General features: G+C 53.1%; 1 protein-coding gene across 1 annotated transcript in view; it reads left to right on the top strand.

The window, feature by feature from the left end:
* Window positions 1-13,325, top strand: part of TRPV1 (transient receptor potential cation channel subfamily V member 1) — a gene marked incomplete at its 5' end in the record, with an annotated part of 25,607 nt that extends 12,282 nt beyond the window's left edge. Inside the window, 6 exon segments of the mRNA NM_001082166.1 lie at window positions 1,059-1,224; window positions 1,572-1,638; window positions 4,795-5,117; window positions 6,231-6,358; window positions 6,811-6,926; window positions 12,535-13,325. Of these exon segments, the coding sequence (NP_001075635.1) occupies window positions 1,059-1,224; window positions 1,572-1,638; window positions 4,795-5,117; window positions 6,231-6,358; window positions 6,811-6,926; window positions 12,535-12,707 (973 nt within the window). The 3' untranslated portion in view covers window positions 12,708-13,325.
* Between the last annotated feature and the right edge of the window lie 2,529 nt (window positions 13,326-15,854).

The raw sequence follows: 15,854 nt of genomic DNA, 5'->3' as shown, positions 1-15,854 counted from the left end.
GTCTCACCCAGACAGGAGGGAAGGCGGTCAGTGCAGTTGGCAGAATCAGTGCAGCCGGGGGACTGGCTGGAGGAGGCCATAAAGGGACCGTTGGGCAGTCCCCCAGCCCATCCAGGGCTCCTACTTGGGTACCCCACACTGGGCTAAGGCGCTTAGGGACACTTCCCTGGGTTGCTCCTAGTTTGAGGGTGTGGCCAGCAGACCTCACCTGTGGCTTTCCGGGAGAGTTTGGCCTGTTCTCTCCCCTCCACCACCTCCAGGCCTAGAGCTCCTAGGTTACCTATTCTTCAGTGAGACTTGTTCCCAGGGACTAGGCAGGAGGGTTTTCAGGCTAACTCAGTGTTTCTGCATGCCTTTTCTTGATTGCCTTTTCAGACATTTCTTTCCGTATGCCTGTCCTGTGAAACCCTCAGATACGAGCTTACTGTGCATCTGTTTAGGAACAGATGGTCCGTGACTTAGGCTTTTATGACTTGACGAGTTTTTGACCTTGTGATGTTGAGAAGGCAAGGCATAGCCAGTAAATGCTGTACTTTGAGTTTTGCATTTTGATACTTTCTTGGGCTGGTGAGGGGAAGCGTGACCCTCTCTTGAGAATCTGGACAACAGCCGTGAGCGCAGCTCCTGGTCAACACCTAGTTGGGAAGGGCACACGGCTGAGACTTGACCGTGCGCAACGCGCTGAGCTAGTGGCTTCCGTAGTTTTGGGATAGTAAATGCATTTTTGAATTATGACATTTCCAACTTCTGATGGGCTTGTCAGGATGTAACCTCATTGTCAGTCAAGGAGCATCTGCACTATATTTAGATCTGTGCTTTATGCATAAAACGGAGTAAGGGCTTGCAACCCCAGCCAGTTTGTGCCCGTGGAGGGCCATCTTGCTCTCAGTGGAAACGCATGGGCTACAGTGGGAAGCAGGACAGCCCAACCCCGGCTCCTCAGATGACTGCAGCGTAGGCCTTGGAGGACAGACCCCAGCAGCTGGGAACCTTTCACTGTGGGGCTGTCAGGCCTCCCAGTGTCCCACAGGCAGAATTCCCAGCCCCCCCACCCTCAGCTTCGTGCAGGCCCTGTTCATGCTGGCGACGGTGGTGCTGTACTTCAGCCACTGCAAGGAGTATGTGGCGACCATGGTGTTCTCCCTGGCCTTGGGCTGGATCAACATGCTCTACTACACCCGTGGGTTCCAGCAGATGGGCATCTACGCCGTCATGATCGAGAAGGTGGGTGCCGCTGTCCACACACTCTGTCGTGTCTGTGCTGTCTGCGGAGGGGCTGCTTTAGTTCGTAACCCCAAGAATCAGGCAACCCACCCTTGACCCAGGTGTGGGGGGCTCCCCCCTGAAATCTGACCCCTCTGCATCCCAGGCCTTCCCCCCCCCCCCGAGCAAGGAGAGATGTGGAGGATTCCGCATGACCAGTGAGCTGCAAGCAAAACCCCCAAACCCTCTTGTGTATGCCCTGATTCTGCCTGGACTTGAGAGAAACCCCCAGGCTGATGGAGGCCAGGCTCTGCCCTTGGCTCCCCTGGGCCTGGACGTGGCTCTGATGAGCCCGCTCTCTCCCGCAGATGATCCTGAGGGACCTGTGTCGTTTCATGTTTGTCTACCTGGTGTTCTTGTTCGGCTTTTCCACAGGTACTGGGCTTGGTGGGGGCTGGTGGGAAGGCAGGGTTCCTGCTGCCCTCTGCTGTCTGAGGACCCTGCAGGGGGCTGCAGGAGGAGGAGTCAGGAGGGGCGCACAGGTGCGAGTCTGCAGGCGGCAGAGTACACGGACCACCGGAAAGAGCCCAAAAACTTGGAAATGAGATTTATAAACTGTTTCCAGTTGTTTCGGAGGTAGGAAGGGTGGCTTGCCTGCAGTGTAGCTGTTGGCTTAGTTTTTTCAGTTTTTAATTTTGACTTAATCTTAGACTTACGAGAGGGCTGCAGGCTTAGTATAAGTGACTTCTCTGTGCTCTTTACCCAGATTCCCCACATTTTACCACTTTTTTTTTTTTTTTGACAGGCAGAGTGGACAGTGAGAGAGAGAGAGACAGAGAGAAAGGTCTTCCTTTGCCGTTGGTTCACCCTCCAATGGCCGCCGCGGCCAGCGCGATGTGGCCGGCGCACCGCGCTGATCCGATGGCAGGAGCCAGGAACCAGGTGCTTTTCCTGGTCTCCCATGGGGTGCAGGGCCCAAGCGCCTGGGCCATCCTCCACTGCACTCCCGGGCCACAGCAGAGAGCTGGCCTGGAAGAGGGGCAACCGGGACAGAATCCGGCGCCCCGACCGGGACTAGAACCCGGTGTGCCGGCGCCGCTAGGCGGAGGATTAGCCTAGTGAGCCGCGGCGCCGGCCTCACATTTTACCACTTTTAAAAACCACTTTCTCGCCTCCTACACACACACACACACACACACACACACATGTATCCCAGACTTAACATCTAAGAGTAAGTTGCAGACATGACCAGCCCTTTATCACTAAATATTTTATTTTATTTTATTTTTTATTTTATTTTATTTTTTTTTGACAGGCAGAGTTAGACAGTGAGAGAGAGAAACAGAGAGAAAGTTCTTCCTTCTGTTGGTTCACCCCTGAAATGGCCGCTACGGCTGGCGTGCTGCACCGATCCAAAGCCAGAAGCCAGGTGCTTCCTTCTGGTCTCCCATGTGGGTGCAGGGCCCAAGCACTTGGACCATCCTCCACTGCCTTCCCGGGCCACAGCAGAGAGCTGGACTGGAAGAGGAGCAACCGGGACAGAACCAGTGTCCCAACCAGGACTAGAACCCGGGGTGCCGGTGCCGCAGGTGGAGGATTAGCCTAATGAGCCGTGGTGCCGGCCAATCACTAAATATTTTAGTATGCATTTCATAAAAACAAGACCAGTGTCTTCCATAAACACTGTATAACCACCAAAATCAGGAAAGGAGCACTGATCTACAGTGTTCTGTAGTCTGCAGCCCTTATTAGAATTTCACCAGTTGTCCTAACAGTGTCTCTTACAGAAATGAAAACCTGGGACCGTGCATTCCATTGCATTGTTGTGCCTCTTTAGTTTCCTTTATTCTGGAGCAGTTCCTCCGGCTTTCCTTGCCTTTTGTAAGCATCATTTTCTCTGAGTGATGTCAGGTGTTTGGTCCAGTCTCTCTCGGTCTGGGTGTGTCTGGTGTTTCTTCCTGAGTGGATCCAGGCACGCGCTTTGAGCCGGAAGACCAAGGAAGCCCTGTGTGTCTTCTGCAGTGCGTTGTATCGGGAGCCACATGATGCCTGTTTGTCCTGCTTCTGGCCACGCTCACCTGCCTTACTTGGTTTTGGTGGGTCTGGGAGATTTTTGCCACTGTAAAGCTTCTCTCTGTCCCTTGTAGTTGATAAGTAGCTTGGGAGGAGATGCTGTGAGACTCTGTCTCTATCCCTTTCTCACTCTGACTCAAGAGTTTTCGTATCCATTGATGATTCTTACCTGAGTCACTTCACACTCTGATGGCTGTCAGACGGTGACATTCTAACTCCATCCCTCCTTCTAGAGTTGTTAGCTGGTCTTCTGTTACGAGGACGAGCTTTCCCTTCCCCTACCTGTATTGGTTTATTCACATCAAGATGGCCTCCAGGCTCTCTCTTTATTAAATAGATTATAATCCTTACTACCATCATTTGCCCTGCTGCTCAAATTGTCAGAGCTTGGGTCACCGGGAGACCCTTCAAGTGGACCCCTGTGCCCTTTTTTTTTTTTTTTAAGATTTATTTATTTATTTGATCAGAGTGACATAGAGAGAGGAGAGGCAGAGAGAGAGAGAGAGAGAGAGAGAGAGAGAGAAGTCTTCCATCCGATGGTTCACCCCTCAGATGGCTGCAACAGCCAGAGCTGTGCCGATCTGAAGCCAGGAGCCAGGAGCTTCTTCCAGGTCTCCCACATGGATGCAGGGGCCCAAGGACTTGGGCCATTTTCTACTGCTTTCCCAGGCTATAGCAGAGAGCTGGATTGGAAGAGGAGCAGCCGGGACTAGAACCGGCACCCATATGGGATGCTGGTGCTTCAGGCCAGGGTGTTAACCCACTGCGCCGCGGCGCCGGCCCCGACTCCTGAAACCCTTTGACAGCTCCGCATCGTTTCTTGAGCAGGTGGCCCCGCTTTGCTCCCCACCAGGGTCCTGCATTTACATGGTGCACATGGGCCATGCTCCCCTGTTCCCTGTCTGCACTTTGCTTTGGAATCCATGTCTGGGAGGGACAGGCAGCTGTGGGCTCCGGCACCAGGATCTGATGGCCCTGTGTGTCAGTAGCCACAGGAAAGGGTTGGCCAGGAGGGCAGCAGATCCCGATGTGTAGTGACCATGGTGCACAGCTGCTACAGATGTTCTCGGGCTCTGGGTCACACTCCCACAGAAGAGCGCAGAATGCAGGAAGTGGGCGCTCGCTCCGCTTCCATCTGCTCAGCACCTGTGGTTTGGGAGCAGGCAGACCAGCTGTGACTGATTAGGGTGGTCTGGAGCCAGGGCTCACGTGTAAGGTGAAGAAGGTTGTGCACTGCACAGAGGAAGCTGTGTTCACACTGTACGTGTAGATTTGTGTATTTAGCTTAATATTTTTCCAAGTAAATTTTGAGGACGAAGTTCTTACTGTAACAAAGCAGTGTCTTATGATAATTTCTGACAGTCTTGAAGAATGGGTGATTTTAAACACAGTTCACACAAAGGTTGCATATGGCTGAGACGTACCCCTGCTGCAGACTGATCCTGGGCGGGAGGGAGCAGCCAGGGGGCCTGGGGTCTTGGCTTCCCTCCAGCTGCACCCCCTCCCCATGACCCCTAGCGGTGGTGACTCTGATTGAGGACGGGAAGAACAGCTCGACGTCTGCCGAGTCCACGTCGCACAGGTGGCGGGGGTTTGGCTGTCGGTCGTCCGATAGCTCCTACAACAGCCTGTACTCCACATGCCTGGAGCTGTTCAAGTTCACCATTGGCATGGGCGACCTGGAGTTCACCGAGAACTACGACTTCAAAGCCGTCTTCATCATCCTGCTGCTGGCCTACGTGATTCTCACCTACATCCTCCTGCTCAACATGCTCATCGCGCTCATGGGCGAGACGGTCAACAAGATCGCACAGGAGAGCAAGAGCATCTGGAAGCTGCAGGTGGGCCCGGGGCAGGGGTGGGGGCAGGGGGCCGGGGCAGGAGGTAGGGGGCAGGGGCAGGGGGCAGAGGCCAGGGGTCAGGGGCAGGGGCAGGGGCCAGGGGGCAGAGGCAGGGGCGGGGGCGGGGCAGGGGGCAGGGGCAGGGGGTAGGGGGCAGGGGCAGGGGGCAGAGGCCAGGGGTCAGGGGTCGGGGGCTGGGGCAGGGGCCAGGGGGCAGAGGCAGGGGCCAGGGGCAGAGGCCAGGGGGCAGAGGCAGGGGCCGGGGGAAGAGGCCGGGGGCAGGGACCGGGGGCAGGGGCCAGGGGCTGGGGGCAGAGGCAGGGGCAGGGGTGGTGTCAGCTGCTCCGTATAAGAGATGGGGGGCCACAGCGCCAGGCCCTCTTCTTTGTCTTTACTTCATGATTGGAGCCTTGGAGCACTTTTTTTTTCTTTCTGTTTGCTTATAAAATATCTAAAAGGCTGTTGTGAACCACAGCCACCCAGCTACGCTGTGTAGTACCAGGAACTCCTTCCATCTAACTCTGACTTGGTACCCATTATCCTAACTCCCTCCATCGACCTCCAAGCCCTCCCAGCCCCCAGGAATCACCATTCTAATCCGTGTTCAGATCGGGGAGGTGTTTTTTGAGCTCCCACATTTGAGGGTAAACATGGGGTGCTGGTCTTTCCATGCCTGGCTTATTTCACTTAACCTTATGTCCTCCAGTTGTAGCCATTTTGCTGCAAATGACAGGATTTCATTGTTTCCTGTAAGTGGACAATATTCCATCGTGTCCACACAGCACACTGTCTTTATCCAGATATCTGACAGCGGACCCTTGGGTTGAATCTGTACCTCGCCTGTTGTGACTAGTCCAAGGCCTTCCTCTTGCCCGCAACTCTACGTTGGCCCCTTGTGAACTTCTCCGGGAGGGGTCCGCCATCCCAAATCACTCATGGGACTGAGCTGCACAGACCTGACAGGCATGGGCTGTGCGCGGGCAGATCTGGGGCCGGACGGGCTGGGCTCCTGCAGAGCAATGGGCACCTACCGGGCAGTGGAAGGTCCAGCTCGCAGGTGTTGGGGGCTGGGAGGCTGCAGGATGAGCCCCTGCCCTGTGGGTCTTCCTGCAGAGAGCTATCACCATCCTGGACACAGAGAAGGGCTTCCTGAAGTGCATGAGGAAGGCCTTCCGCTCCGGCAAGCTGCTGCAGGTGGGCTACACCCCCGACGGCAAGGACGACTGCAGGTGGTGCTTCAGGTAATGGCCCAGCAGGAGTCAGCGCTGCGGGAGCCAGGCGTGGGTGCACAGGCTGCCTCGGGCCTCCTGGGGTCGGTCATGAGCGTAAGGAGCTCCCCCAAGGGCAGCGGTAGGTCTAAGGACTGCTGCCTCTAGCTGTGGACACAGGTGCCTTAGACTTCAGCGGATGGGATCCAGACATTCAATTCTGGACAATGTGAGAGATTTAAAAACTTTTAAATTTTTTGAATTTAAAATTTAAAAGTTTTAATTTTTTTTAAAAAAATTTTAAATTCAAAAAATTTAAAATTCCTGGGCCTCTGGTGCCCGAGAAAACACACCCTTAGAGGTGGCGCCCAAAAGTAGGGCCATCTGCCTGCTCTCCCACCCCCAGCTGCACCTCCATCCTGATCTGCGGGCTCTTGGGACTGGCCACTGGGGCCACGCGCTCAGCCTGTTCCCTCGCCCCACAGGGTGGACGAGGTGAACTGGACCACCTGGAACACCAACGTGGGCATCATCAACGAGGACCCGGGCAACTGTGAGGGCGTCAAGCGCACCCTGAGCTTCTCCCTGAGGTCGGGCAGAGGTGAGGCGTGAGGGGCGGGTGCTGTGGCTCAGAGAGGCCTCGTCGTCTGGGGGCCTGGTGTTGGGCAGGTGGAACCGTGAGGGTCGCCCACTCCTTGCAGGTCTTCCTCAACCCCCCAGGACCTGGTGCTGCAGCAGCCCCAGACGTCAGCTATCCCCACACACTCAGCCCCAGGACCTCTTACCCACGCAGTGCCCACTCGGGGTGCCCATGCAAGTCAGCTCTACAAGCACCCAGGGCCCAGATACTGCCCAGCGCCCCAGAGGAAGCTGCTGAGCCCACATCCAGCCCCAGGGGTGGCCAGCTCGTGTGGGCTGCCCTGTTTCTGAAGCCCCTTGTGTGCTGACAGCTGTGTGAGGCTGTGCAAACGTGTGCAGGTGCACGTGAGCACTGGGGCAAGTGCAGGGGAGGGCAGGGGAGAGGAGGCGCGTGGGCACCTGCTGGATCACGTGGTAATTCTATGCCTCGCTTTTTGAGGAAATGCCAAACTGTTTTCCAGAGCAGCTGCCTTGTTTTGTATTCCTGTCAGCAACACTTGAGGTTCTGATTTTTTCGACATCCTCACGATATTTCTTATTTCTTCCTTCTCGTCCCCCTCCCTCCCTCCCTTTCTTCCTTTTCTTCCCTTCTTTGTTTCTTCTATTTTTTTTTTTTAATTACTGCCATCCTAGTAGAGGTGAGTGGCATCTCATTCTGGTTCTGATTTGCATTTCCCTGGTGACTAATGATGTGCTTAACTTCCACTTATAAATCTTCTTTGGAGAAATGCCTGTTCAAGTCCTATCCTGTTTAAAAGATTTTTTTATTAGTTGAGTTTTGGTTTTCTTTGTGTATTCTGGATATCAAGCATTCATCAGATATGTAATTTACAAATATTTTATTCTAATCTTTGCGTTCTCTTGGTAGTATCCTTTGATGCATAAAAGTTTTAAATTTTTAAAAATTATTTATTTATCTGAAAGGCAGAGTTATCAGAGAGAGAGAGATCTTCCATCTGCTGATTCACTCCTTAAATGGCCGCAACAGCTGGAGCTGGGCCAGCCTAAAGCCAAGAGCCTGGAGCTTCCTCCAGGTACAGGGGCTCGAGCATTTGAATCATCCTCTGCTGCTTTCCCAGGCACATTAGCAGGGAGCTGGAGCTGAAGTGGAGCAGCCTGGTTTCAAACCAGCACCCATATGGGATGCCAGCACCATAGGTGGTAGCTTTACCAGCTATGCCACAGTGCGGCCCCAATCCAGCTCTCTGCTATGGCCCGGGAAAGCAGTACAAGATGGCCCAAGTCCTTGGGCCCTTGCACCCGCGTGGGAGACCTGGAAGAAGCTCCTGGCTTCTGGCTTCAGATCGGCGCAGCTCCGGCCATTGCAGCCAAATTGGGGAGTGAACCATCAGATGGAAGACCTCTCTCTCTCTGCCTCTCCTCTCTCTGTGTAACTGTGACTTTCAAATAAAATAAAATAAATCTAAAAATTTTTTTTGATGAAGTCCAACTTCTCTTTTTCTTTCATTGTCTATTTTTTGGGTGTCATATCCAAGAAATTGCCAAATTCAATGTTGTGAAGATTTTTTTCCTATAATTTTATCTAAAAATTTATAGTTTTAGCATTCTATGATTTTAAAATTGCTTTTTTGCTTGATTTTGGTGTTTCTTTACTTGCTCTGAACCTTGGACTGTTAACTAGAGTTGTGACAATATTGGTGCTAAAGTTTTTGCTTGTTCGCTTTCTTTCTTTCTCTCCCTTCCTTTCTTTCTTTCTTTCTTTCTTTCTTTCTCTCTCTCTCTCTGTCTCTGTCTCTCTCTCTCTCTTTCTTCCTTTCTTTCAGATCCAATTATTTATTTGAAAGGCAGAATTATAGGAGGGAAGGAAAGAAAGAGTTACCTTCCAGCTGCTGGTTCACTCCCTAAATGGCTGCAACGGCCAGAGCCGAGCCAGGAGCGTCATCTGAGTCTCCCATGAACTTGGGCCGTCCTCCACTGCTTTTCCCAGGCCTTTAGCAGGGAGCTGGATCAGAAGTGGAGCAGCTGGGATCATTGCCCATATGGGATGCTGGCACTGCAGGTGGCGACTTTACTGGCTGTGCCACAGAGCTGGCCCCTCTCTTTTTCTTCTTTTATTTTTTTATGTCTGTGAGGACTTGGGGGTTTGAAGCTCTTGCTTTACCATTGTGCTGATGTCACTCAAGTCAATTCTTAGAATGAATAAAGAATGAATCAGGGGCCAACACTGTGGTATAGCAGGTAAAGCCACCTCCTGAAGTGCTGGTATCCCATATGGGCACTGGTTCGAGTCCCAGCTGCCCCACTTTCAACCCAGCTCTCTGCTATGGCCTGAGAAAGCAGTAGAAGATGGCCCAAGTGCTTGAGCCTGTGCACTGTGTGGGAGACTTGGAGGAAACTCCTGGCTCCTGCTTTCAGATTGGCCCATCTCTGGCCGTTGTGGCCATCTGGGGAGTGCACCATTGGATGGAAGACCTCTCTTGCTCTCTCTACCTCTGCCTCTCTGTAACTCTGCCTTTCAAGTAAATAAATAAAATAAAAAAAAATGAATCCGTGTTGATAGTTTGTGTGTGTGTGGGGGGGGGGGAGCTGGCATTGTGGTGCTAGTTCAAGTTCCAGCTGCTCTACTTCAGATCCAGCTCCCTATGAATGCACCTGGGAAGGCAGTGGATGATGGCCCAAGTACCTGGGCTCCAGCCACTCAGGTGGGAGACCAGATGGAGCTCTGGTTCCTGGCTGCTGTAGTCATCTGGGGCGTGAGCCAGCAGATGTAGGATCTTTCCCTCTCTGCCTCTCCCTCTCTGTCACTCCACCTCTCAAATAGATAAATAAATTTTTTTTTTATTTATTTGACAGAGTTATAGACAGTGAGAGAGAGAGAGACAGAGAGAAAGATCTTCCTTCTGTTGGTTCACTCCCCAAATGGCCGCCATGGCTCCAAAGCCAGGAGCCAGGTGCTTCTCCTGGTCTCCCATGCAGGTGCAGGGCCCAGGCACTTGGGTGGGCCATCCTCCATTGCCCTCCCGGGCCACAGCAGAGAGCTGGACTGGAAGAGGAGCAGCCGGAACTAGAACCCGGCACCCATATGGAATGCCGGCGCCGCAGGTGAAGGATTAACCAAGTGAGCCACGGCACCAGCCCCAATAAATAAATGTTTAAAAAAAGAAAGATAATTTTTTGGCAGGTAGGGGAAAGGTTATAATTTTTCAGACCAATTTTCCTGATAGAATAATTCTGTGTCTTTCTTATTTGATATTGTTTCATAGAGAAGTTCATTTTAATATTTCATAAACTTAAAAAATCAACCTTACTGAGACAGAATTTACATGAAAATCCATTTATTTGTTGTTTTTTTAAAAGGTTCTCACATTAACTTTTTAAAAAGTATTTATTTATTTTCTTTTTACTTGGAAGGCAGAAAAAGAGAGAAATAGATCCTCCACCCACTTCACTCCCCAAATACCTACAATAACCAGGAGTGGTCAGGCCAAAACCAGGAGTCAGGAACTCAGTCTGATCTCCCATGTGAGAAGCAGGCACCCACATACTTGAACCATCACCGCTGTCTCTAAGGGTGTGCAGTAATGGAAGCAGAACCAGGATCCAAACTCAGGTTCTCCAACGTGAGACGTGGGCGTCTCAAGAAGCATCTTAATGGCTGTGCCAAATGCCTGCCTCTCACATTTTTTTTTAAAAGATTTATTTATTTTTTACTTGGGAGTCAGAGTTACACAGAGAGAGGAGAGACAGAGAGAGAGAGAGAGAGAGGTCTTCCATCCGATGGTTCACTCCCCAGATGGCCGCAACAGCAGGAGCTGCGCTGATTCGAAGCCAGGAGCCAGGGGCTTCTTCCAGGTCTCCCACTTGGGTGCAGGGGCCCAAGGACTTGGGCCATCTTGTACTGGTTTCCCAGGCCACAGCAGAGAGCTGGATTGAAAGTGGAGCAGCCGGGACTAGAACTGGCGCCCATATGGGATGCTGGCGCTTCAGGGCAGGGCATTAACCCGCTGTGCCATAGCGCTGGCCCCCTCTCACACATTTTAAATGTAGAGTTTTATAAGTTTTACCAAAGTGCTCACTCAGGCAACCACCCCACTAGAAATATAGAACATTTCTGTGGCCAGAAAGTGCCCTCATGTTTCACCCATCCCATCCCATCCTGGGTGACTATTGATCTTGTTTCCTTATTCAGATTTATTTATTTATATTAAAGAGTGGCAGAGAGAGAGAGAGAGGGAGAGCAAGAGCAAGAGAGAGGGGGGGAGAGAGAGGGAGAGAACAGAGACATCGTTCAATCTTCCATCCCCTGGCTCACTCCTCAAATGGGTGAAACAGCTGGGGGCTGTGCCACGCTGAAGCCAGAAACCTGGAACTCCATCTGGGTCTCCCATGTGGCGGCAGGGACCCAAGCACTGAGCCATCTTCTGTTGCCTTTCCAGGCTCATGAGCAAGGAGCTGGCTTGGAAACGGAGCAGCTAGGACTCGAACTGGCACTCGGAAATGAGATGCCATTGTCCTAAGTGGTGGCTTGACTGGATCACTATGGATTTGTTTTATATAGGCTTTTTTGAAAAAGATTTATTTATTTATTTGAAAGTCAGAATTACATAGAGAGAGAGGGAGGGAAGGAAAGCGAGAGTGATATATATAGAGAGATCTTCTATCCACTGGTTTACTCCCCAAATAGCCGTGGTGGCCGGGGCTGGGCCAGACAGAAGACAGGAGCCTGGAACTCCATTGGGGTCTCTCATATGGGTGGCAGGGACCCAGGCATCTTCCCCTGCTTTCCCGGGCACATTAGTAGGGAGCTGGATGAGAAGTGGAGCAGCTGGGACTCAAACCAACGCTCTGATATGGGATGCTGGTGTTGGAGGTGGCAGCTTAGCTCGCCGCACCACAACACCGGGCCTTAATGTTTTTAGATGGTATATTGGGTGTAGTGGACAATGTACTATAGATAACTCTGGTTTCTGTTACCTTCCTTTAAAAATATTGACTTTTTAGTTGTCGGTTCAGTTATGATGGGGCATCTCATTCCAGAGCTGAGTGGTTTGGATCATGGGCTAAGGCTGGGAGGTGTGAGCTTAGGTTGGCTTCCAGGGGGATCAGACCCAAGGCAGCCAACCAGAGGGCTTGGCTGTGCAAACAGAAGAGAGCGCACGTAGCATTCATCTGGCTGGCATTCCACTGAGGTGGCCAGAGGGCTGGAGGCGGCTATGGGGGTGATGCCTGGGCCTTCTTGGCAGCTTCCGGGGATTCCAGGCCACACTTGGGGTCCCCATTTGAGGCCCAGTGTCCCCAGGGTGTTTGTTCCTGGGCACTGTTCTCAATCTGCTGTGTCCTGGGATCCTTGGGCTCGGCACCCGCGAGCTGACCTGTGGAGACCCCTCCCTCTCCCATGCAGGCAGGAGGGAACCAGAGGTGGGGACAGGGACGCGCTGGGTTCTCACGGCGTCTCAAGCAAGGGTGGGGTGGAGGAGGCGAGTTGAAGGAGCTCCCAGAGGGGAGCAGGGAGTGTGGCGTGCCTGAGCCTCCCTGAGCTGAGACGGAGGAGGCCGGCCGGGAGTGCTGTGTGGCAGCGTCCAGGGCCCCAGTGACATCTCCCTCTTCAGTTTCAGGGAGAAACTGGAAGAACTTCGCCTTGGTTCCCCTTTTAAGGGATGCCAGTACCCGAGACCGGCACCCCGCCCCTCCCGAGGACGTCCACCTGAGGCCCTTTGTGGGCTCCCTGAAGCCGGGGGACGCCGAGCTCTTCAAGGACTCTGTGGCCGCGGCAGAGAAGTGAGGAATCCACGGGGGCGGGCGCCCTTGGCGCGGGCCCCCAGCCCGCTCACCGACTGCCCCAGGAGAGCTGCCTCAGGGACTCCCCCAGCAGGAAGTGATCTGGCTTCCCACTTTTTCTGCTGATGGACTAGACAGCAGGGGTGGTTAATTTCTACTCGGATGCCTCGAGGCCCTGGCTTGCTTCAGCTTTGCGTTACTGTCAGGGCCAGCAAATGGGGCCCATAAACCACGCTGGAGAACAGAGCCCCTCCCGTGATGCCAGACGCCAAAGGCCTTCCTCTCTGTGTCGTGCTCCGCGTCGCCGACCTGGCCAGGGTGTTCTGGGGGAAGGGATGTCATTCACCAGCCTGAGAAGGTGGCGGAGGCTGGCCCCATCCCAGCTCTGGCAGAATCCGATTTTCCCCAAGAGCGACTTCACCCTTCCGTGTGCTGTACCAAAGTCCCCTAAGCATCCGCTCTGTTGTGGTTCGGATCAAGCCCAGAACCGCTTTCCAAAGCCATGTGGCAAGAGTTTTTCAGTCATTTTCCGTTTATGGTGACCCCAGTCCTGCCCCCAGCTGTGCCACTGGCTTCCACCCCATCTGTCTTGTCATCCATCAAATAAATGCATATACAGGAGTATGCCAGGTCAGGTGTGAACTTTGTGCCAGGCATTGGGCTGGCATAGATAACTGGCTCTGCACAGTGTGTGTGTGTGTGTATGTGTGTACTCCATATGCCTAGGAACCTCTGGTCACCCGTTCTTTCTTTTCTTTCTTTCTCTCTTTCTTTCTTTTTTCTTTCTTCTCTCTTTTTTTCTTTTTTTCTCTCTTTCTTTCTTTTTCTTTTTTTCTCTTTCTTTCTTTCTCCTTTTTTTTTTTTTTAATATTTATGTATTAGAAAGGGGGGCGGGGAGAGAGTGCTGCCATCCCCTGGTTCACTCCCTAAATACCAGCAATTGGCCAGGGCTGGGCCAAGGCTGCAGCAAGGCTCTGGGAGCTCAATCCAGGTCTCCCATGGGTGCAGCAGGGACCCACTACTCGAGTTATTGCCTGCTGCCTCACAGAGTCTGCATTAGCAGGCAGCTGGGATTGGGAGCAGAGGCACTGATGCAGGATGCTGGCATCCCAACCGGCATCTTCCCCAGTGGGTCAAACGCCGGCTACTGTCACTTGTCCTCATTCACCAGGGGTGAGGACACTTAGCACAGTCAGCAGACTCTTGGCCGTGGGCTGGGTCCAGCCTGCCGCCTGCTTTCCTCGATGAACTTGGAGGGGGAGCACAGCCACACCCACTCATCCCCAGCCTGTCTCTGGCTGCTTTCTAGCTTTAATGCACACTCGGATATTTGCAACAGACACTGAAGGGCTCACAAGTATTTGCCACCCGGCCCTTGACCGAAGAAACCCTTCCCTTGCGGACCCGAACTGAAACGACGCGTTCATGCCTGTGGAATGTGGAGCGGGCTGGGCTGCCTTGCCGTGGACCTGCTGGGTGCTGCCTCTGCCTCAGGGCAGGATGGGCGGCTTGGAGCTGAGGTGGGGGCTCCCCAGCCCTGAGAGTGTGTGTGCTCACCAGCATCACGTCCCCACGCCGGTGTGTGCAGTGAGCTGAGGAGGCGCACACCGCGGCAGTGTTTATGAAGGTGCCGCATGTGCATTGTTCTTGAAGCTCCCCACGGCTGCCCAGGAAGCTGTTATTAGAGCCCATTTGTAGGTGAGAGAATCAAAGCTCCTGCAGTCCGAGAAGGTGACACAGCCCATAAAATGCACGGCCTGGCTCTGACCCCAGGCAGTGTGACTCCTGGTGCTGCTCTCAACTGCTGTGTCAGGCTGCCTGGGGCGTGCCTGCCTGGCCCGGGTCAGGAGGGAGATGCGAGAGCTTCTCGCTCCTGCTGTGGGCCTGGGACTCCTTGCTCTACCCGTAGGCCTCCCTCAAAAAAGTTGTGTGGGTGTCAGCTGTGTGTAGATCTCTGCTTTTTTTTTTTTTTTTTTTTTTTTTTTTTTGACAGGCAGAGTGGACAGTGAGAGAGAGAGACAGAGAGAAAGGTCTTTCTTTGCCGTTGGTTCACCCTCCAATGGCTGCCACGGCTGGCGCACTGTGGCCGGCGCACCGCGCTGATCCGATGGCAGGAGCCAGGTGCTTCTCCTGGTCTCCCATGGGGTGTAGGGCCCAAGCACCTGGGCCATCCTCCACTGCACTCCCTGGCCACAGCAGAGAGCTGGCCTGGAAGAGGGGCAACAGGGACAGAATCCGGCGCCTCGACCGGGACTAGAACCCGGTGTGCCAGCGCCGCAAGGCGGAGGATTAGCCTAGTGAGCCGAGGCGCCGGCAGATCTCTGCTTTTGAACTTTGTAGGGCTGGGCCGGATCCCAGAACCCATGGGTGCTACTTTGCAAAACGAAGGGGCAGACCCTTTGGTGTAAGCCTAAGGATGTTTAAAGGAGGACATATCTGCTACCTTTGCCATTTTAAATCAATAAACTTTATTTCTAGAGCAGTTTAGGTTTGCAGCAAATCGAGTCAGCATGGCATAGTGTTCCCACACAGACACAAGGCTCTGCCCTGCCCCCCACGGGTGGCCGGTGTCCAAGTGGCAAGATTACTAACAGCTGGCGACCTCCAGCGGCAGTTGACATTGGGGGTCACTCGTGGAGTTGGGCGGTTGACACATGTGTGGCAACATAGATCCCTTATAGCACTGCCTGCTCTGTGTCCCACCAACCCACCCCTCCTTTCCCTAAACCTCCGTCACCACTGATCTTACTGTCTCCACGGTTTTGCCTGTTCCAGAAGATTACGCAGTGGAATCATACAGAACACAGCCTCTTGGGATGGGCTTCTTCCACTTAGTAACAGGCACTCCACTTTCCTTCCTGGGATGTTCATGGCTTGGGCTCTACAGCTAATTTCCTTTATTTTATTGTATTATTATTATTATTTTTTTAAATGTTAGTTGAAAGGCTGAGTGACACAGAAAGAGGGAAAGAAAACTTCCACCTGCTGGCTCACTTTCCAAATGGCTGAAACAGCCAGGACTGGGCCAAGCTGAAGCCAAGAGCCTGAAACTACATCCAGGTCTCCCACGGGGGTGACAGGGGCCCGAACACTTGGCCACTTGCTGCTGCTTTCTCAGGCACATTAGCAGGGAGCAAGATCAGAAGTGGAG

Source organism: Oryctolagus cuniculus, chromosome 17 (assembly GCF_051225735.1).
Source record: "Oryctolagus cuniculus isolate XC-2025 breed Fujian yellow rabbit chromosome 17, ASM5122573v1, whole genome shotgun sequence".
Lineage (NCBI taxonomy): Eukaryota > Metazoa > Chordata > Mammalia > Lagomorpha > Leporidae > Oryctolagus > Oryctolagus cuniculus.
The sequence above is the reverse complement of the archived record's forward strand: the minus strand, read 5'-3'. Positions and strand labels throughout refer to the sequence as shown.